The sequence below is a fragment of the Diplotaxodon limnothrissa genome, linkage group LG2, assembly GCF_057381915.1.
Source record: "Diplotaxodon limnothrissa isolate DT_005_m linkage group LG2, D_limnothrissa_male_GT1.1, whole genome shotgun sequence".
Lineage (NCBI taxonomy): Eukaryota > Metazoa > Chordata > Actinopteri > Cichliformes > Cichlidae > Diplotaxodon > Diplotaxodon limnothrissa.
The window spans coordinates 35,109,434-35,132,293 of NC_140597.1; the positions used below are offsets into that span (position 1 = coordinate 35,109,434).

General features: G+C 39.4%; 1 protein-coding gene across 2 annotated transcripts in view; it reads left to right on the top strand.

The window, feature by feature from the left end:
- Nucleotides 1-22,620, top strand: part of ccdc88b (coiled-coil and HOOK domain protein 88B) — a 57,831-nt gene extending 35,211 nt beyond the window's left edge. The window contains exons 21-28 of one of the 2 annotated variants that reach the window (XM_085372201.1): nt 636-913; nt 1,088-1,231; nt 4,305-4,491; nt 10,960-11,105; nt 16,912-17,019; nt 18,515-18,672; nt 21,900-22,241; nt 22,550-22,620. In XM_085372201.1, the coding sequence (XP_085228327.1) occupies nt 636-913; nt 1,088-1,231; nt 4,305-4,491; nt 10,960-11,105; nt 16,912-17,019; nt 18,515-18,672; nt 21,900-22,241; nt 22,550-22,620 (1,434 nt within the window). The remainder of the gene's footprint in view (nt 1-635; nt 914-1,087; nt 1,232-4,304; nt 4,492-10,959; nt 11,106-16,911; nt 17,020-18,514; nt 18,673-21,899; nt 22,242-22,549) is intronic. The other variant, XM_085372207.1, reaches the window with a different exon arrangement.
- The last annotated feature ends 240 nt before the right edge of the window (nt 22,621-22,860 follow it).

Consider the following 22,860-nt stretch of genomic DNA (forward strand, 5'->3'; position numbering starts at 1 on the left):
GTTTTTTAAAGCTTACTAAGTATTCTGCTGTAGCCTATTTGATTATCTCCCTCACTTAAATATCCTTGTATCAAAGGGTTACTGCGATCCTTTATGTCAGACTGTCCGGTTTGGGATCATAATGCCTCGGTGTCTGACATAAATTTATTGTAAACTGTTTTTATTGGAATTTGTTGCTCAGAGAGAAAGGACAGCTGTGATGAATGTCTTCATAAGAGATGGAGAAAATATTCCAGTGAAGAAACGGGTAGTTAAACAGATTCTGTGATCCGTTTTTATCAGATTGATGATCTCATCCGATGGAGGATACAGGAAAGGATCCGTTTTTTAGACAACAGAGGCCAATCGGAGTGTTTTTAATTCATTCTGCTGACTGGCTTGTGATTGCTCTGGCTTTATACTTGGTATCAGTCTATTTATAAAACTCAGCAAGAAAGTGAAAACTACCAAAATGTCAAACCATTTCTTTAAGCGCCCAGTGCTGCACACATAATATCTTGTTTAGACCCATGGCAAAAGGTTAATAAACTAACTTTCAAGCTTGTTGGTTTTCAGCTCAACCTTTTGAAATTGCTAAATTACAGACATGGTCTCTCTGTTTTCTGTCACATACACACACATACACACAAACATAGGTGGAGCAAGCGTCACTGAGCTCCCAGCATGCAGTGCTGCTGGCACGCTGCAGTGAGAGCGAGGCACGGTGTGCCACCCTAGAGGCCGAGTCAAAGGTGTGGGCGCGGGAGAGAGAGGAGTCCGCGGCCAGAATGGACGCTCTGAGGCGGGACCACGAAAGGATGACGGCGTTGCAACAGCGTCAGGAGGTGGAGTTGGAGGAGCTGGTGGAAAAGCACTCTCAACTGAGGAACAACAATCGCAGCCTGGAGGCCCAGCATCGAGAGCTGGAGGGCAGGTACAAACACTCACTGACTTAAAGACACGAAATCTTCACTTTGAAGATTTGTGACATATTTTCCATGTTTGAAAGGACTTCTCCCCCAAAATTAAATATGCACAAAAACATCTTGATCTATGAAAGACACACATCATCTTTTGTTGAAGGTAAATCCTGTGCTTGAAATATTAGGTACAAGGAGCTCTTGGATGGCAAAACCCAGCTGGAGGAGAGAGAGCGGGAGATGAAGACGGAAAGAGAGAAGATGGAAACGGAGGCCCAGAGGAGGCTGGAGAGAGAACGAGAGCTGGAGAGGCTGAAAGAAGACAATGACAGGTAACAAATCCAGTCGGGGATCTGATCATCCTTTCACGGCACTCGTGTTCATTTGAATACGAGGAGCAGCAGCAGCAGCAGTAATGTCTCTATATGAAGCACAGCGAGCAATACAAGAATCAATTTGAATGCAAATGTACTATATAATGCGCAGAATGCATTTTTGTTCCAGATCTAAATCCTCTGGGCTGAGCACGAAAAAACGAAGTTATAGTGCAAAAAAAAAAAGAGAAAAAGAGATAATAATATTTTTTTTTCAAGTTTCTTTCTAAAAGCAGATATGCAACAGGTACATTTATGAAGAGCAGCCTTTTAATAAACCATTTCCTTCGTTATAAACATTTTGTGTCTTTTGAAGCCGCAGATCAGGCTTACTGAACTTCGAGACCATTTTGAACACTTCTCATCATATTTTCTCTTAGTGACTGATTGATATACAGTATGATAATAATGGCCACAATCATAAGATACTTGTGTGACATAATTAGTTAATCAACCATCATCATCTTTTTGATGCAATTGATTACTGACTGCTTCTTGCAAATACGTGGCTGGCAAAGCAGGGAAACAAAAACCTCCTTTGGTGGTTTTTAGACAGCATTTAACTAAAAATACTGTACAAAACACAAAAAATACGATATTAAATAGATTAAAATTAGACTTGTGTGTAATGTAACAATTCATTTCAGTCGTTTGAGTAATTTCTTGACAATGGCTATGACCTATTTTTTGAGGAATATATTAAATGATGGGACGAATCAGATGTAGTGATGAACCTGCAGATTCTGCTGCTCCAAAGTGAGTTTCAGCTCATTGTTTACTTGTCTGGCTGTCTTCTGTTTTGGTTCAGCCTCAGCTCTCTTATTGTCGTCTTTTTTTATTTCAACAATAACTGGAATTTGTAACAGAAAGCACATCTCTCGAAAACATTGTGCACTACCTGCTCAGTAGGATGCCAGACTGCAGGCGGGCAAGGTTAGCGACTAGCTGGTAAACATATTAGAACGGAAGAATCAGACATTCCAACCAGGAGTTGTTATAACAATTCAAAGAGAGGGAAAGTTCCTCGGATGGACAGGAACAACTTTAAATGAAGAATAACGTTGCTCCATGGCTGTGGTTAGTTAACAAGTGGCTTTAAAATGCCAGTGTTGTATTTACCTAACATAACTTATTTCTTCTGCCCTTAAGTGGCCAAAAACTCATTTCCAGAGTCTCAAAACACCTTTTTACACAGTAAATATTTTGAATTGTCACAGTGGGGAAAGCACAGGTGGAATTAATAACTGGCTAGTAGCGCAAAAACCAGAACATCCCCAATGTGGAATTTAGCCATGTGTGCCTTTCCTGTAGTCAAACTGTCCAATGTGAGCACTTTTGTTTTCTCTGTTTGCAGTTGAATTATATTTGGCTTCTGAACTGTACTCGCTGGCCATTTTATTAGGTACAGTTGTTCAACTGCTTGTTAAAATCAGCTGATCATGTCAGCAAGTCAGTGTATTTGAACTTAGTCGAGACTACTTTCTGAACTTCAAACTGAGCAGCAGATGGGGAAGAATGGTGATTTATGTGACTTTGAACATGGCGTCTTGTTGGAGTATATCAGAAGTGGCTGATCTACTGGGATTTGACCACACAACCATCTCAAGGGTGAATAAAGCAACTTGATATCACAGCATGAAATGGATACGCATGCAGAAGTTGTGGTACCAGCAGGTGGAGATAATTGATTTAAGTAACCAAAGTATGAAGGTATGAAGTATATTCCAGAGTGTTTCTGTGCCAGAAATGATTACGCTAGGTGGCTGATATGTTTTCCATGTAAATGTGTTAGTAATGTCTGTTTAATTGCTTTCCTGTGATTATTTTCACGTTGGGTTGAAATAAAATATCTACCTCTGCTGGTACTGCAGCTTACACAACGTGTGCATCCATTTCACGCTTTGGAGAGACACAAGTGTGAAATCACGTTGAAAACATGGTGGACCATGCTTTTAGGGTTGCATAAAGGTCAGAAAAAGAAGAAAATATCCAGTGAGCAGCAGTTCTAGGTTCAAGGTGAAAATATGTTGTTGATGCTTAAGGTCAGAGGAGAATGAGCTACTTAGGAAGACAAAAGTTTGTCCAATAACGACTGATCACAACTAAGGTTTATAGAAGAGCATTTCTGAAGGATGGGCTATAAAAACAAAAGACTACACTAGAACCCTCTCCTGTCAGTTGGATCTCGTGTAAGAACGGGAGACTGAGGCTACAATTTGCATAGGCTCGCCAGAATTGGACAATAGAAGATTGGAAAAATGTGGCCTCTTCTGATGAGTCTGGATTTCTGATCCACCACGTTGATGGGAGGGTCAGAAAATTTCATGAACAGCATAAAAGTATTTCCTCTTCTTAATACCAACTGAGCATTTTTTTAAAAAAAACAACAGCCTACCTGAGAGTTACGCTGACCATGTCCACCCCTTTATCATTTATTCATTTGGCCAAACAGAACAACTTTTGGTTGTAGTGGAATGGGATGTGCAGCAGACAAACTGTGTAATGCTATCATATCAATATGGACCAGAATCTCTGAGGAATATTTCCAGCACCTTGTTGAATCCATGCGATTAAAAATTAAAGCAGTTCTGGAGGCAAAACAGGGTCCAACATAGTATCAGCAAAGTGTACCTAATAAAGTGTGTGTAATATAAAAAGTTTGAAACTGAACTTGAAGTTTCTACTTTAATATGACTGTGACTGATTAGTTTTAATGTGTATAAAATACTTACCTCCAATATGATTATGTGAATAATGTATAATTTTCCCATCAGTGATGTTTTCATCTTATTGCAGTCTTTCCGTCCTCATTACACAATGATACTGAGATGATTACTCCTTTTTCAAACAACGCCGAATGAATTTACTCTTTAAACATTTTGTCCGAGATAATATCTGTTTGTTGTTGTCTGGCTTTGTGTAGACTCCTTGTGTTGGATAATAACACAGTGATCTTCAATCACAGAGTAAACAATGACGCAAAGCACTTTACGAGAGCGCATAACAGTGGCCGTGCGTGTCGATGTTGCAGGCTGCAGGCCCACCAGAAGGAGTGGTTGGCGTCGCAGGCGGAGCTGCTGGCTCAGGGCTCGGTGCTGAGGGCAGAGCTGAACGCCTCCCAGCTGGAGAGGACTCGGCTGGAGGGCGAGCTCAGTGCCCTGAAGGAAACACACCAAAGCCTGGACCTCAGCAACGCTCGGCTTACCAGCCAGTATCAGGTATGAGCTGATACACAGAAATGCATCCACACACACACACCAACACACAGCAGATACTGGTGCCCTCTATGCAAAATAGGATTAAGTGCTTCACATTTGAGACATTACCCTCTTGAAATAAAAGAAAATGCATCTAAAGCATCACTGGGCAATTAAACAACATTTATTAGGAATTCACTGCAAGTTTTAGAGAGCATTTTACATAGTTCAAGTCTGGGTTGAGCATGTCTCATATCATCAGTGGGAAACAATGGCTGACTGATTTCTAATACATGATACAAAGCCAATTTCAGCTTGACATATCAGACAAAAGTGATACATTGGTCCAAACAGTAAATGAATACCAAGTAGCTAATAAAAAGCAGGGGCATCTTTTGCCTTCTAAACAGCTTTATCCTTCTGCGCAGTGCTGTCAAGCCATCACTGAGTATTGTTAAAATAGTTTGAGGAGAGCAGACAGCTGAAAAAAAGGGAACCTCATGAAAAACTACTTCATCTAAATATAATGTTGGCTGTTAAAGTTACTGCTCAAAAATGGAGGACATCTCCTGGATCTCCTTAAATGATTTATTGACAAGTTCAAGAAACTGCAAACAGAATGTCAATTGAGGGGCCAAGAGGGGGGTCTGTGGGAGGGAGAGGCAGCAGGCAGGGTATTGCAAACATAAGTAAATGTAGACAGGGTCAGTGGTGGTGCACAGGAGGAGATCTTGCTGAAGTAGAGGGAAAAAAACCACGGGTCATCCCAAACGGAAAAAAAAATCACACTTGAAATCTTCAGGAGACTACAGCGAGTAAACACTAGAGAGCTTGAACAATAATACCACTCAGCCAGCAGAACGATCTGGCGTGACTGGTTGGATAGAGAGGGGTTTAAATGCAGAAGGAGAGTGATTGATGATTGAGCCAGGTGAGACCAGTCGCAGCCACACCTCTGCAGACAATGCAATGCTGAGTGGTAGGCAGAAAGTAAGAGGAGAGAGAGCTAAATGATGAGGAAAATGATGAGGCAGGTCGGCGCTGGAGGTGAAAGGGACCACAAATAATCAGATAAGCTTATCTTAGCATGAAGGTTGGATACAAGTCAACAGCTACAAAATCCACATACCAGTAAATTAATGGTTCAGTGGCTTATATTGCTTTTGATGTGAGTTTATGGGAAGTAATGGGCAGCTAACAGTGAAGTAACTCCACCCAGCCAACAAAGATTAAAGATTAGAACATACAATGAATAAAAAGCAATAATGTGTTAATGAATTTCAGACTTTGTGTTGGGAGGTGTTTCCTCTTTAAATTGAATCATTTTCATGACCGAAGTGCTAAGATGCTCGTGGCTGGTGGCCCCAGGATACAGTAGATTCCCCTATATAAATATGTAATAACAATCAAGCCAAATTTGATGCCTGCTGTGGACAAAAACACTGAATATGCTGTCAGTGTTTGATAATAACTCGTCTAACTATTAGGGATGGGAATTTAGAGATTCTGATTCCATTATCAATACAACTTATCGATTTGATACCTAATTGATTCTCATTGGTTCTGCTCTGAGATTAACCGTTAAACAGCATTAAAGACATTGAATGTGCGCAAATTAATTGCATACTGTGTCATGAAATGTTTGTTTATGTTGGGGGTATTTTCCTTCTTTATTGTGATCAGTGTTGGGGTCATTACGCATGCGTTTTACACACAGATGTGTATGTACTGTATGTGTACATCTGTGTATTACACATATAATGTATTACACAGAACACTTTTCTTAAAAGTAATGCAGTGTGTTACTTAAATATTCCCAAGAGAAAGTCTTTTGCCACACTACTCTACATTAATTTCGCATATTTTTATAAAATGACCTGAAATGCATTGTCTCATAATTACCAGTTAACAATATAAACCTGAAGCAAAAGCCCCAAACACCAACACAAATCCCTATCCTAATGAGGACAGACATACAGTCTTTCTCATAGTAAAGATACTTTAAAGCGATCGCCACAGTGAATCTACTGTAGAAACATGAACAGGTAGAAACGGAGGCTGGAGCCTGACTGTTGAACTTCAGGGTCTGGCTGCTGGGTGGGGTCAACATTTAATCAGCTTTAACATCACTCTGGGTTCTTGGCTAGCTTAGCGTTAGCATGCTGTCTGTGCAGGTGTTTGCAAAGCGCTGAAGTTGTGTTAGCACTATAGTGCAGTTGTTTCTGTCCTGGATACAGATGAAATCTTGTCGCACTCTTGTCCTTGTGTGCAATAAAAATAAAAGTAATTTCTCTAACCACATGAACTGAAATCAGCTGACTGTAGCACAAGTGCAAATTAAACCAACAGGTAAGCAGACTAACAATTACAAGGAACTGAACTACTGGGAACCAGTTCTCAACAAGAATTAAAACTTTCAATCTTACAAGGTTGCAGGTTGCTATATTTCATTAGACTTCACTGATTACAGAGTATATCCCACATGAGTATTTAGGCTAATGCATTCATACACACTTTTAAAAAAAGCCATCTTGATTTGTGGATGACAGCTCATGTGGCTGAAGAGAATAAAAGCTCGCTACAGCTCGCTACAGAGTAATTTGACTTCAGGGCTAACTGTCAGGGCTAACTGTTTAAGCAATTAATGAAGTCAACGCTGCCTTTCCCCTTGCATAAATGCCCACAAAGCTCCATCTTCTTTAGGCAATCTGATTCTGATGGAGCTTCAGTGAACAGTAAATGGATCAACAGATACACATCCCTGGTCCTGTGTCATGGTGGATTTTTTCCCCTTTTTCTCAAGGACATGACTTTCAGATGTAGGTACGTTTATTTCAGGTCTGACACGTCTTCTTTTGTCCTCCACTTGTCCATTTTCCTCGAATTATTTGAGGACACAGTGCACACAACGCGAGACGTGCCTCATTTTGAACTAACAGCTCTTTGGGAATCACCTTGTTGGTGCAAAAATGCTATTTTGTGCCTGTCAGTCTGTGTTATCTTTGGCATTTTTCATAGATTCAACTAAAGAAATGGGAACAAATTATGTGCTTTTGCAGCATGCCGCTAGTAACAAATTGCCTAAAATTACAATCCAAAATTGGTTCTTTGTTAAGTTGTCTGTTATATATGGACACAAAACTGCTTGGTGCATTTGTTATGTTCGAATGATGATGGTTAGAGTTAAGTGGGTCTACATAAAAAACAACAAAAACAAAAAACAGTCCTCTGAAAATGATCAGGTACAACAACTGGATTAAAACTAAGTGAAAAACACACCTTCAGAAAGCCTAAAGAAGTATTGCTCAAGACCACTTTAACAAATTACAAGAAATTTTGGCTCTTGCAAAGAAAATATAAAGAAACTGAGGCGTGACTCAAGAATTTTGCACGGTGCAGTACTGTAAAGAGGGTTTTTGGAGGCTTCCTGGATTTGAAGATTGTTTGTGTGAGTGAAAGCGAGGTTCCTATCATAAATGACAAATGAATGCATTAACGCACACAAATGACATTCTTTATATAATCATTGTGAGGATTATATCTTACTAAATCATGTCAACGCCTGTTCTGCCCCCCACAGTAGGTTGATAGGTTTGTATGCTGGGATGCAGAAGTCCAGTTTTCTCATTACGCTGTAATATGGAGAGAAAAATTAACAAAGTTCATCCTGGAGTCTGTGGACCCACAATTAACTTGTTGCAGCAGCTGTGCTAACTAATGGGCCTTGACTGAACAGGACTGGGGTTATGAGAAGAAAATAATTGGAAACAGATTCACAAATAGGAAATTATAAGAGGTGTCCAGTAAATGTGTGGCCATACCTTCTTATTAATTTTTTTATGATCTTAATAGTTATAAGTGTTTGAGAGTGTAGGATTTAATAACGTGGTTTAAAAGCATTCTTTGGGAATTTCTAAGCTTAATATCGTCACTTAACTAGATCTCTTAACTAATGCTCGTTTTTCTGTGTAGACAGCTCCACAGAGAAGCTGTTGTAACTTCCTTTCTTCTTCTGGTGATTCTTGAGGTTTGTGGTTATTTGCCTTTCAGTCAGTTGATAATGAAAAGCTCTGACCTCTTGAAGCAGTTAAGCAATTATCATTTACCAATTTTTTGAGACCAGTGACGTGACAGTTCAGTCCCTACGGGATCATCAAATCTCTTTGTGTCTCTTTTAGCTGACATTCAGTAATGTTAAATGCTATTCAGCTAAATCCTTGGTTTGTATAGAGTTCCTTGCAGATATGTTTTGTTTATGTGCTTTTATGTCCAAATGGGTCCAACGGCAGCAGGTTTTATAGAAGTTCAAGGGGGGCAGCTGACCCACACCCACGCTCTTACAAAAGGTTCTTCATTGCCTTTTTTATTGATTCAGACCACTCAGTACCGAATTCTGTAAGACTGAAAACACTCACCTGTTACCTTCCGGTACATCTTTATTCTGGTGGCATCGTACTGTTATTATACTGATCTTTTCAAAAGGCTGGAAATGTTTTTCAAAAATGCTTGATTAAATAATTTATCCTTGCCGACACAGAGATATATGATACATGTCAGAGAATATATCAGACATGGTAAAAAAAATAAAGTATACCTTCTTTCAAGGTTTTACATATCAGGACATAAAAAATGTTCTCTTTTTATCAGGTTCCAAAATTATTTCAATCTAATCACTATGGCACAGATGCCGTTGTTACTATATTTAATTTAACAAAAGCTAAGCCAAAATTAAGAAGCAGTGTGTGAAAAACCAAGTACACCCTATGATTCAGTAGCTTGTGAAATCACCTTTAGCTGGAATAAGTGAAGTAATTGTTTACCACCACAGGATTTCAGTCAGATTGAGGGCTAGACTTTGGCTGGGTCATTGCGACACCTCGATTATTTTATTCTTTGGCCATTCTGTTGTAGATTAGCTGCTGTGCTTGGGATCATTATACTGCTGCATTACCCAATTTGCTCCGAGCTCTAGCTGTTGGAAAGAAGGCCTCACATTGGGCTGTAGAAGAGTTTGCGAGGTGCAAATCATCACTCCTCTACCACTGTGCTTAACAGTGGGTATGAGGTGCTTGTGCTGATATGATGTGTTTGGTTTTTTGGTGTTGCGGACAAATGTCTCCACAAACATGCTCCAGACGTCTTGCGGTTTGTTCAGATGCAACTCTGCAAACCTGAGTCGTGCTGCCATTTTTTTTTTAGATAGAAAGTGCTTTTCCCCGATGACATTTCAAACAGTTATTCATTTTTTTTAATTGTGCTGTCATGAACCTCTCAGGGGTTTTTGTATTTTTGCATTGCATTACCTGATCTTGGGGTGACTTTGCTGGATTGTTCACTCCTGGGAAGATTTGTGAATACTCTTTTAACTATAGATTAATGGACTTGTTGTGTGTCAATGGCCTCATAACCCATCACAGATTCACAGATTGACCAACAGTTGATTCCCTTAGATCATTGCTGATGTCTTTCCTTCTCGGTAGGACCCAGCGTTCCTATGGAAGCAGTAGGCGTGTACTTATTTTTCATGTACAAGTTCGGCATTTTGGCGTAGTTTTTGTTAAATGATGACACGGTGTAAGAATTAAAAAGAGTCTGCATTATCTTTTGATCTTGCCAGTAGAAGTAGTAGTAGTAGTAGTAGTAGTACCCCGTTGTGAAGACATATTTGTATTAAAACTATAATATAGTCAAATAAACTAAGCTGGAAATAACAGAAATATTGTGCACAGTTGCAGTAAGGCAGATAATCATTGTCGTTATTGTCTTATCCTCAATTTTTTTTGCACACTGGTAAATCAGCCATTCTGCTAATCTTAATAAGGGATAAGCTTGGCAAAGGTATGCTCAGTAGTCAAACTGATGAGAGTGACAGTCTTGACATTATTATTTTCTTATTCCTACAATGTAAACTCTTGTTAATTGATCAGGCCCACGTGTGCACTGACTCTGGCACTAAAGGGAGTGGGATCGTGCTTTTTGTCTATTCTGCTGACTCTGTTCAGATTTGGCTGCTGCAACAGTAACTGGGACTGGCAGGCTGTTATGTAGAGAGAATCTGGCATGATAGTAAAGTTATTAATTATTAATTACAAAGTTCAGACCTGCATTTGGATGATACACCTTTGTTTTGGTTAATGGCGGTTTGTAGGAGTTCTTTCATTCATTGCAAGCTACCAGATTTCAACACAAAGGTCCCGGCAGAGACATTGTAGGACTGTTATACATGCATTAAAACTATAAGCTATGAAAATGCGTTTAATTTTTAATGATCTAGTTGGATGCATTTTGTCAGTTTCACTGTGTTCACTTGAACCGTATGACTAACAAAGCACTGTCCGTACCTTTCTGTCTGCAGGCCTTTTTTCTATGACTCACACATCCTCACACATAGTTTATATCATTAGGCATGCTTACTTTTGCAGAACAAGTAGTATATTCTGTTCTTGTCAAGCTATTTATTCTTGATCGCATTTATGGCCTTGTGTACAGTTGTTGACCCAGCTGAAGGGGAACATGGAGGAAGAGAATCGACACTTAGCAGAGCAGAATCAGAGTCTTTTGAGGGAGAATCGTGCCTTACTGGAGCAGAGCCTGGAGCGCCGTGACCAGCATTATTCACAGCAAAGGGAATACCAGTAAGTATATACTCACACACTCAATGGCCAGTTCTTTAGGTATCATCACCTTTATTAGGCGCTTTAATTAACTTCAAATGTAGAATGATTGTTGGTGCCAGACGGTCTGGTCTGAGTATTTCACAGACTGCTCAAGGGTCAAGGGTCTGCGGGGTTTACAGAGAATGGTCCAAAAAATGAAAATATAGCTGTTCAACCGATAAATCTGCAGTAACTGTGTGATGCTATCACATCAGTATGGACCAAAAACTCAGAAATCTTCTGAGCGCCTTGTTAAATTTGCACCACAAAGAATTAAGGCATTTCTGAAAAGGTCCAAAACAGTGCTAGCAAGGTGTAACTAATGAAGTGGCAAGTAAGAGTGTATCTAGAAAGGATTAACAGTGAATCCGGCACAGTCGAAGGGAACCAAACGGATGTAAACAGCTAACAGAAATGCAGCTGTGTAGATTTGCACCGAAACACATTAAGAGATAAAAAAAACAGCTTGTAAACTATGAGTGAAAATCACTAACACGCTCGAGGTTTGGGCCCGCACCACTTACCTGTGATGTCGCTACATTCACACATGTTAAAAATACTGGCTTCCCCCAGCCTTCTAGTAAATACGTCTATTGTATACATTAGAAAATCTTAGATAGCATGTTTCTTGATTTATTGTGTTTACGAGATTTTCAGAAAACACAGTGTTAAATTCATGTCACGTATATAAGCATGGTACCAAAAAAAAAAAAAAACCTGCAGTGAAACAAACATTAAAATCTGTTAAATTTATGTTTTTAAAAAAACATATTTTGGTTCATCACCCTGCCACGCGAGGTCTGCATCATCTCATAACAGCTCTTACAAGTGAATGTTAAAAAGCCATGCACTTTGCAAACTCACAGAAATCAGTTTAGATTGTTTTCCTTCCAAAATCAACACAATTCTTTATGCAGCAGAATGAAATCACATTACATCTACAACCTAATTACAGGACAGAGCAGATTTCAAATCCCAAACAGTGAGCACAGTAAAGCCTAACAGGCACACAGCAGAGTCTGTAAGTAGTATTTTGCTGAGAAGGTTTTGTTTTAATGTTGCTGTTTTTTTAATATCACTTTCACAAACATAAGAACATAAAAATATGTCATGCAAAGCATTTCTGGTGATAGTTTGATTCTCTTTTACTGAGCCAAAGTGTGTGGCATTAATACTTTAAGTTATCTACGTAGCAGTGTATCAGTACAGGGCAATAAAAAAGTGGATGTTGTACGTTATACAAAATGATATAAAATATTTTAGTGTAGCATTATTGTGATCTCCAGACCAGGTCAGGTGATGGCTCAGCTGATACCTGTTTAAGCTGCTTTAGCCGGCCTAAAGTTGCTGCACACATGTAAAACATCTATCCCTTTATAATTTATTTATTTATCCTTTGCAGTCAGTGACTCCCTAAAGTCTAGAAGCCGTGGATTGTTTGTTCGTCTCTGTGCATTCACTTTTGTATTTAATAACTAAAGGCATGCTCTGTTGGGTTGAGATCAGATAACTCAATTGGCGATTGAAGAGTATCCCTTTGCTTTCCCTTGAGAAACTCTCATCCATTTGCACTGTTAAGCTCACCTCATTTCTCTGACTCTGAGCAGAGAGTAGAGCCCCGTACGCTCAAGAATTCATCCTGCTGAGTCTCACAGCAGTCACATCATCAGTAGACGGTAGTGATCTGTTTCCACTGGCAGCTATTCATGCCCGTGCTAAAACATCTCCTCGACTATGTTTGATAGACGATGTGGTGAGCTTTGGATCATGAGCTGTGTCTCTCATTCTCCATACTTTTCTTTCCCATCATTTGGGTACAAGTTAATCTTGGTTTGTCTAAAGACTTTTTAAAGATCTATTCGGGCTCTTTCAGATGTTTTCTGTCATCTCAACTGTAGAAGGACAACTTCTGTGGTGGCTTTTCAGGCCTTTCAGCCACTACATTCTTGTAGTCCAAAGTTTTAGCAATCTTTAATTGGTTTATTTAGTTTTTTAACCTGGAGATGAGCGATGGCCTTCCTCACTTATATAGACATCTCGTTGGCCCTCATGTTGAGCATTCCAGTGAAAAAAGACCAAATGCAAGTTCACTTAAAATAACTTCCAGATCATTTACTTGCTTAATCTGCTATGGAGTAACAAGAGAAGAGGCCTCATCTGGCCATGAAACTGCGTGCCAATTAATTGTCCAGTAGCATGTTGAGTTGGGACTTTGTATTAAAAAATGTCTGTAATTTCTACACAGTTAATGAAATACTTTAGTTAAACCCCTTGAATTCAAGCTGAAAGTTTCCACTTCAATCACACATTGACTGTTTGATTTAAAATCCACCGTGTTCGTGTACAGAGGCAAAAGTACAAAAATGTGTGGACTTAACTGTATATATGGAACAGTACGTAGCGTAACATTTGAATAAAAATATAAATTAAACAAAGCTAGTTGCTCACTGAGTAAATGATGACATTGGAGCAGTACAATAAAAAAAATATGAAAGGAAAGGAACAGCGATTCAATGAAAATATAAACAACCTGATTTGAAATGACCAAAAAGGATTTTAGAATAAGTGAAAAGATGGGAAGAAGCAGACGTTTAAAGATAACCTATTCCCTTCAGAGGCAACATAAAAGCTTTTTTTTTTTAACCAACTTCCTTTGATATAAAAGAGACATTAGAAATAAATATATAAATTACTGCAGATTGAAACGATAGTCTTTTTCTGTGATGACTAAAACAGTTTGTCAGGTATTTACTTGCATATAAAATGTGTTTTTGTGACAAACAGAGTCATCAGATGTTTCAGCTCCTCTCGGCTCAGTGGAAGGATTTAGTATCTGTTTCCCCCTTTGTTTAATGGTGAAATCATCGAGAGGCAAGTATTTTCTAAAAAACAAACCCCTCTAAAAACCCGCTGTGTGGTATGTATCCAGGATTTTACTGAAATTGGCTGCGTCTTACAATTTAGCAGCAGGAACACAGACCAGACAAGTAAACAAAGGCAAGGCAAAAAAAAGGCAAGGTATCACCTGCCAGCCGATCGGAAAATGTGTAGCTGTGAAAAGATCATGTGTGGTATGGGAACAGGATCCATTTCAGGGGATATGTTGCAAAAAAACAAACAGAAAACTGGGGGAAGGGGACTGGTATATATATTCTAGTGGTGACCCAGGAGCAGGTGGATGTAGGAGTCGGGTGGATTTGACCGGTGTGGAAAGTCTGAGAATATCTGGTAGATGGAGAATGGCAGGAGGGAAAGTTCCTACGAAATGCATGAGCCTGGGTGAAATGAGAAATGGCTTGGGACTGAGGCAGAGTGCGCAAGATAAAAACAACTGAGATAGCTGTCTTGACAGGCGTGTTTAGCTGCTGAAAAGCTGCTGAAAGATATTTCCCTCAGAAGTTAAAGAGCGAGTTAAAAGGGAGAAGAAGAAACACAGAATTTATATTCACCAGGTGGCCCGAAATATGAGCCTGAATGGATGTTAGTGTTGTTAAAAGCAGCTGTTTGCTGGTGAATGTTCACCCCGTCAGTTTAAAACTCAGCAGTTTTGACCCGTCGGGTGACCGCACCAATTTTGTTATTTTGTAAAGATTTAAGTGGCATCAAACTGGAAAAGCAGAGGTGTCCTTCAGACCTTCGGTGTTTTATTCCAAAAGGTTTGACTGTAGCCTTGATCAAATATGACTATACCAATGATTACAAATGAAATTCTAATAGAATTTTATTATTATTATTATTATTATTTTGTATTTCATTTTAGAGTAATAGTACTTGGATGAAGTTGATCTAAAAGTTGCAAGGCTCTTTGGTTTGGATGCTTTTTTAAGTAAATAAAAGAACAGAATGAGCTGCAAATCTCATATTTTATTTACAGCAGAACACTGAAAACATATCAAATGTTTAAACTGAGAAAATGCACAAGTCTAGGAAAAAATAAGGTCATTTTGAATTTGATGGCAGATGGTAGCATCCTGTCTTCTTCTGACAGCAGTGCGTAACATCTGGAAGCTGAGGAGACCAGCTGCTGGATTTTGGGGGAGGAATGTTGTCCCATATTGTCTGATGTATGATTCTAGCTACTCAACAGTCCTGGATCTTCTCTGTTATATTTTGTGTTTCATGAAGCTCCCAATGTTTTCAGTTCTCTTCAGCCACGCCGCAGCACTGTCTTTCTGAAGTATGCAAGGCCTTTCCTGAAAAGACGTCATCTGGATGGGAGCATATGTTGCACTAAAACCTGGATATATCTTTCAGCATTCATGGTACCTTTACAGATGCGGTGCCGATTTTAAAGGCACTAATGTCCCCGCAGACCATCACGGATGCAGGCTTTTGAATTGAGTGCTGATAACAAGCCAGACCACAGAACAGTTTCCCATTTGGCCTCAATCCATTTTAAATGAACTTTTGCCCAAAGCAGTGATTCAGAATTCACACATGACTTCTTCTTTCGTGATGGCGCTTTAACTTGCATTTGGGGATGGCACATATTTATTCACAGACAGCAATTTCCAAAAGTGTTCCTGAGCCCATGCAGTGACTTCCAGCTCAGGGTCCAAAGATCACAGACATGATTTTGGACCTTGTCACCTGTACACAGAGATTTCTCCAGATTCTCTCTTTTGATGATCTTCCATGTAGATGATGTGATGTTAAAAGTCTTCACAATTTTACAATGTGGAACATTATTCTGAAATTGTTCCATAATTTGATGATGGATTTTTTTACAGACCTCTGCCCATCTTTGCTTTTGAGAAACTCTGGAGAAAAACAATTTTTACACCCAATCCTATTACAGACCTGCTGCCAATTGCAAATCATTTTTCAAAATGCAGGTTACATATTCGTCCATGTGAAAAGTCCAGTTGTGTTCAAATGAAAGAAAAAAATATTGATGCATATCTCTGAGCAGTGGTTTTTAAGACTCATCGCACTTAACTGATTTGTTTTCTGCTCACCTGAAATACTTTACTTTGAAAGGGTGTGCAAAGTATTTGAGAGCCAGTGCTGTAGTCAAACGATGTTCTCCCTTCAAACGAGTGCAGGAGGAAATGTTTTGAATCGAGTGAGAAAACACGTAAAAATGACTGAGAAGCTTTCATAAAATGAATTAAAACCTCCTTCAAGAGTCTCGATCTTAGTTCATAGTTTTAATACTGTAGTCGTAATACAAATTCTGAGGAAGAAGCACAGCTGTCAATTTGGTAAACAAATGAAGTAGATAATCATAAAGCTTTGCATGACACAATTTTATTTTTATTAAATTATAATTCAGTTAATATTTTTTGTAACTGAATTATAATTTCTGTAATAGCTGTTGAAAAATTTCAGTCTGGAAAAAAGTGGTGGGCTAAAGGAGTGATTGAATAGCCATCAACAGCACCGTGAACACTGGGAGGCTAAAACTGTCCCGATACCTTGATGCTGGACTAAATGTTCCATCTATTACTCCTGCTTTTGAGACTGATTTGAGAATACAAGCTGTTTTTTCCAGCAGATTCATACTTGAGCACATCGCAGCTCAACAGGGTCGCAATAACATCAACACACAGTCTCGTATCTGATGTGCTTGTTAAAAAAAAAAGAGAAACGAGCTCCAGAAGTCTCCATTACTCACAAGAGGATTTTAGGCGTTAGTTAAATCACACACCAACAGCCACGTTCGTGCACACTACCAGAATAATCCTATTAACTTGCACTGCTAATGCATGCACGACGATGTGTAAATTTTCCTCCCGCTTCCTCTGAGCTGCTTTGTTCTGATGCTTCGTGTGTTTTCCTTCAGGGAGAAGCTGAGCGAGCTCCGACGGGAGAAGCAGAAGTTGGTGGAGAAGATTATGGATCAGTACAGAGTCCTCGAGCCCAGCATGCCATCCCCAGCCAGCAAGGCCAAGTACATTATATAAATTTGTTTACATGTACAATACACCAAGCTGCTAATGTATTTGTTAATTACACCCGTGCAGTATATAATACAGGAGTGAGTGATATTGATTTCATGTAGAAAGGCAGTTGAAGCTGTTGGATATGATAGGTGTAGGTCAGATTCCCACCAGACACAAAAAAGATGGGCACCGTTAGTGATTAGCCGGCGAACACAGCAGAGAAAGTTGCAGTGAAAGAGCCTGAGAGATCCCTCAGGAGGTAGCGGAGACAAAAAAATAGTTAAAGGAGAGTAAACACTAACTTTAAATTCTCAACTGTTCCCTGAAATAAAGACTAAACCTAAGTAAATTCACATTTTGTAAACTCGTAGTTTAAGTTTAAGGAAGCCATAATACAATCTGGATTCGTACACTTTATTAGGGACAGTTCAGCCACTGTTACAAATATGGAAACTCCACTACTTTAATATTTTTATCCTCTTTATTTACGTGCATGAATGTACACTTAAAGACACTTTTTTAAGTAAAACAGAAAGTAGAACAGAAAAATGAGGCTACAGTTTACTCGGGCTCACCAAAACTGGACAATAGAAGACTGGAAAACGTTGCCTGGACTGAGGAGTCAGTTTCTGCCATGACTTTCATGTGTAAACAATATGAAACCATGGATCCATCCTGGCTCCAATAGTTCAGACTAGTGGTGATGTAAGGGTTTGGGAGATATCTTCTTGGCACGCTTGTACCTGCTGAGTATCGTATAAGGACCACAGTCTGTCTGAATGTAGTTGCTGATCCTGTCTTTTCCTTTGACACAGCGTACCGTCTTCTGATAGTTGTCTCCAAACGGATAAGGCACAGTGTCACAGATCATCTCACAGTGCCAACAAAAACAGAACATTGCAGAAAATTAGACTTAGTTGCAGAGTAGCTGCACTGCATTGTTTTACATTGACTGTTTATTAAGTGTGTGGCGAGCCAAGTGTTTTGTGAAGATCCATTTGATATTGTTAAAGTATACATTTTTAAAGTGTTGCCTTGTTATGTTGCATGATTCTGATAAAGCCTTTTATCACAAAATCCATCACTACAGGAAAATAAAACACTAACTTGAGATGGATAACATATCTGATAGTAACTGTGTCAGTATTGTTTTAGAAATGTGTCAGTTAAAAACCAATGAAGAAGAATACAGAATCATATTGTCAGGGGTGGATTTTGGCATCCAGACATGTTGACAGCTGACCATTCTCTTCCTGTACCTTTACACCTTTTTATGGTGGTGACATTTTAATTATAGCGTTTCCAGTTGCACCTTCTACAGGTGAAATCCTGGCGCATAAACGATACATGGCACAAAAAGCATTTTGTGAACAAGATGAAACCCCTGACACTTGGCTTCCTCCCATTGTTTCTGGAAAAATCAGGGTGTGCAGTGCATGCACACACAAACACTCCCATAGCTCATCTCTTTGTAAATGGTCCCTGTCCCCTGTGTCCTCGTAGGAAATCTAACTGGATTGCAGATAGGATGAAGAAGCTAATCAAACCCCGGGGAGGAGGAGGAGGAAGAGAGGGACGCGCCCTCTTCACCGCCGCGGGCAGCGTGGAAAACCTGGCCGACAGCGCTGAATTTACATCAGACACACACGCACCTCAGCCTGGTGAGATCTCACACACACCCACAGAACCAAGCTCACTATACCCCCCTGCCCTTCCTGCACAACGACAAACACACAAACAGCAGCTGACTGGTTTTCACAAAGATATGCTCACATGCTCAGCCCATCAAGCGAGCCTGCAGGCATGCATACAAATCATCTCATGACTACCAAGTGTGGTCGGCATTGATACCACTCTCTTCTCCTTAGATCTCTCCCCATAGAGTGCCAAGACTCACAGAGGCTGGCTTTCTCTGCTAACCACATGTTGAAAGGAAAGAGATTCGTGAGGCTTCATTCGCTTTTTATGCATTTACTGACTGAGAGTCAGAAAGACAACTCTCTGCAGACGCTTTCAAAGCCGGGATTTAATCCTCAACCTGCATTCTTGATGTGTTTTCTCTCTTTCTGACATACCAACATTGTCTCTCACTTAATTTTTATTTCCCTTGCAGTGTGTTTTCTGTAAACCCCTGGATTTCTTAAACTCGTCTCTTTTTATGCCAGAGAAAGACTTGATCTTTCATCTACACAACAAGCAGAGAAAAGCAGAAAAACTCCCTGAAGAGCCAGCTAAGACATTTCTCAAAACTGCTTCCTGTTTAATATGTTTGGGGTGACGTTTACCACAAACATTTAACTGATTCACAGCTGTTTAACATGACAGGTTGGATTTGGAGTAGTATTCTTGCAACGATCAGGCTTGTATCAATGCTAAGCTCTTTTGTTAAAAAAAAAGGTGCATTAGATTATCTAGAAAGGAATATTTTTATTATATCATTTATGCTTTTAAACAGGTGTATTTGGCAGGTGGGGGAACCCTAAGCTTCAGTATTGCAGTGCAGCAGAGTCAAAGTCAACTAACTTTTACTATGAGCTCTAGTAGATTTGTTTTTTGTGTACAAGCTGTGATCAGCTGACCTTTGCTGCTGCTTCTCTGAGGTTTACTGCTCTCTGTGGATTTAGCCAACTACATTTCTACAGTATATAAGCAGATTTTAAAGCAGCACCGTGGCTGCTTTCCAACACTAACCCACTATGATAGTGAAATTGTTACTAAAGAACATCATCAGCTTAAATTCAAACTGATGACTCCCAGTAGACTCCTCCTGGATGCAGGCACTTATTTTGAAGCATTATATAAATTAACTAACTTTCACATTGATGGTCAGTGAGTATATATATATATATGATTTAAATAAATTTTAATTCTGAATTGTTTCAGTGCCTCATCTCTCAGGTAGCGTCTCTGATGCTAGCCAGGATGTAAAGTAAATGTCACCTTGGACATCAGTCTTCCCCAACTCTGCAAACTACTGTCCAGCTTAAACTTTAACTAACATGGAATTATCATCACTTAATTGGTTTGCATAAACACCTCCATCTCCTCTGAGGTTCATGGATGTAGTGAAGGACATGCAGAGGGTTGGTGTGACAGAGGAGGATGCTAGGGACAGGGTGCGATGGCGGCAGATGATCCTCTAAAGGAAGCAGCCAAAAGATGGAGAAGACTTGCAGAGCTGTCCTTACCTTTAAAAATGATCTCTCATCTTCCTCTCCTGTCTTGTCTTTCTTACATCTTTGTCTAACCTTCTCTGTCTCAGAGAAGAAAGCTGATATTTTTCTTCCCCCTGAGAAGTACAACAACTCTAGCTAGCAGGTTCATTGTGCACCACACTGCACAGCTCAAGTGGTGTTTACTAGTTGAGCTCTTTGAATACCTGCCATTTCAAGAAAAAGGTTAGTCTGTTTATGCTCGCTTCTCTCTTTAGAAGCGCTAGATGCTGAAATACTGGGACAAACAGCTTTGTTAACATCTGTAGTGTGTATGCAAGACAGCAAAGAAAAGAGAGGAAAAAAAAGATGATGTTACAGGCGGTACTTAACTGTCTCCACAGCATCAGCTAGATGAAGCATGAAAAATTAACTTGATTATAGTATTTTGTATTAAACTGTCTATCACATTTAATTACTGATTTATGAAGGTGTCAGAATGCACTCTTGCCGACTTTAACCCCTGCTTTTAAGAAAACTTAAAGTTCTAGGCAATATTGGAAAGTGCTCATTATAACTTGTTGTTGATATCATTCTTATCACACCTCGCATTTCAATTCCTAAGAATATATACATATAGCAAGAGAGATATGCTAGTTTAGACATAAAATATCATATCATCCACTCTGTGAGCTCTGATTCTGCTGAAAATAACTCGAACTCGACTCCAGTCTGAACAAGATAAGATGCAGCATTTTTTCAGCCTAATGTCCTAAATGATGCATTTTCATTGTTATTGTTAGTGCTGAAAATGTGCTCGAGTTCTCGGTGGCACTGTTAAGTATTTATTAGTAGTGCATAAAAATACGTAACAAACAGCTTAGAATAGACACTAATGTAGCTGGAAACAGGCATGAGCACACATTTAAGTGTTTAAAATCAATAATTCCAAAATTTGTTATGATGTGTAAAATCATACATCATTAATAATGTTATTGTTGTTAATGAACGTGTTATGTAATATTTTATAAACCAGCCGTTATATGTTTGCATACAGTTGATGTTAAATGTTGAACAGGAGGATTTAATAAATTCTGCTCTGCAATTATTGGCATGTTGACAACTAACTATTAAAAGAGACTAACATTTCAAATGAATAGAATATTTTACATATATGCCACAAATGCCTGCTATAGAGCATGCACATTTAGTTGTTTATACATGTAACATAGTGGCTTGATAATTGCTAAATAAATGTTTAAAATGAAGGGTTAGGAACTGATTTTTCTCTGCTTTTCTGCTGTATCAAACCAAAGAGGTCCACATCACTTGTCGGTCTCACACTCATGGATTGATGGCTGGCAGTGCTGCAGATTGTACAGGCTTAATGTGTGGCTCAAGGACACTTAGACATGAGGAGGGAAAGAATCAAACTAATAACCTCGCCATTAATGGCAATACAGGCCAACCACCTGAGCCACAGTTATCTTTTCTTTTTTTTCTCGAACCTATATTTGTCCTGAGTCCCTGAAACTGCTTTGGCACTGGAAAAGAAAAAAATGTACCTTCTATCTTTGTGCTGTAAATGGGCTCATCTGGCTAAACACAAATGCAGAGGATCCTGTACATGAATATTTCTGAATGAATGATTAACGATAAAATTATCAACTGCAACAGTGAACTTATATTTTGTTTAAGGTTTCCTTTATAATAGTTTATGAATCCTTTTCATACAGTTCCAGACCCTCGCAGTGCTCCGGTCTCTCCTTCTCCCCTGAGAAAATCTGCATCCCAGACAGACCCGGAGGTCTCTCTTCCCGGCGCACCAGCTACGCGCGCTGGCTCCGGGGGCCGTCGTAAACTGGGATCCCGTCACGGCTGGGGGTTGGGATTGGCCAGAGCAGGCTCGGGAGTTTCACAGTCTTTTAGTCCCGGCGACCAGAAGACACATCCACGCCAGCGGCTAAGCTCCAGCCAGAACAACGCCGCCGTCCTATGGGAGGGAGAGAGAAGTGCATCTCAGGAAGCAGACGCCCCGTTGACCGGTCAGGAGAGCGCCGAGGAGGATGAAGTGAAAGGTGCGGAGGAGAAAGGGGGCTGAGAAAGATTCATGTTCATGTTTTCTTTTTTTTCTTTAAGAAGGAAAACTGTAAATAAGTAACAAAGGGGATTATTCGGAAGAAAAACATTTACCAGCTTGTTCAGATGGATATTTTCAAACTTCTCCTGTGTTAACAAGTGAGCTGCGAGCACATCTTTGGGGTAATAAGAAAAACATTAAGCCAAATGAAAGTCAACTGTAAAGAAAAATAAACTGCACAGAATCACCACACCAACTAAAATCCCTCAAAGGTAGACCTAGTATTTTTTTTCTTTTGTCTTCCAGATAATCAGCACTCGAGTGACGACTGCACAACGGCACAAGACAGAAGTGTAGACTCCCCCCAGCTGAATTAATAACAAATGTTTTATATTATGTGCTCCATGGAAACCGTTTTCATGCCTCTTCTTGTGTGTCTGCATATTTTAAATACAAGATCCTCCTAGTATTTTTGAATACATGAATAAATGCTTTAATCAGTCATTTGAGATCTTACTCATTTGTGAAGCAATTAACACCCTCCTTAGTACATACTATAAATAAAACTAACTGTACACCATCTATATATCTAGTGCACCTATAAAAAAAAAGCTGAA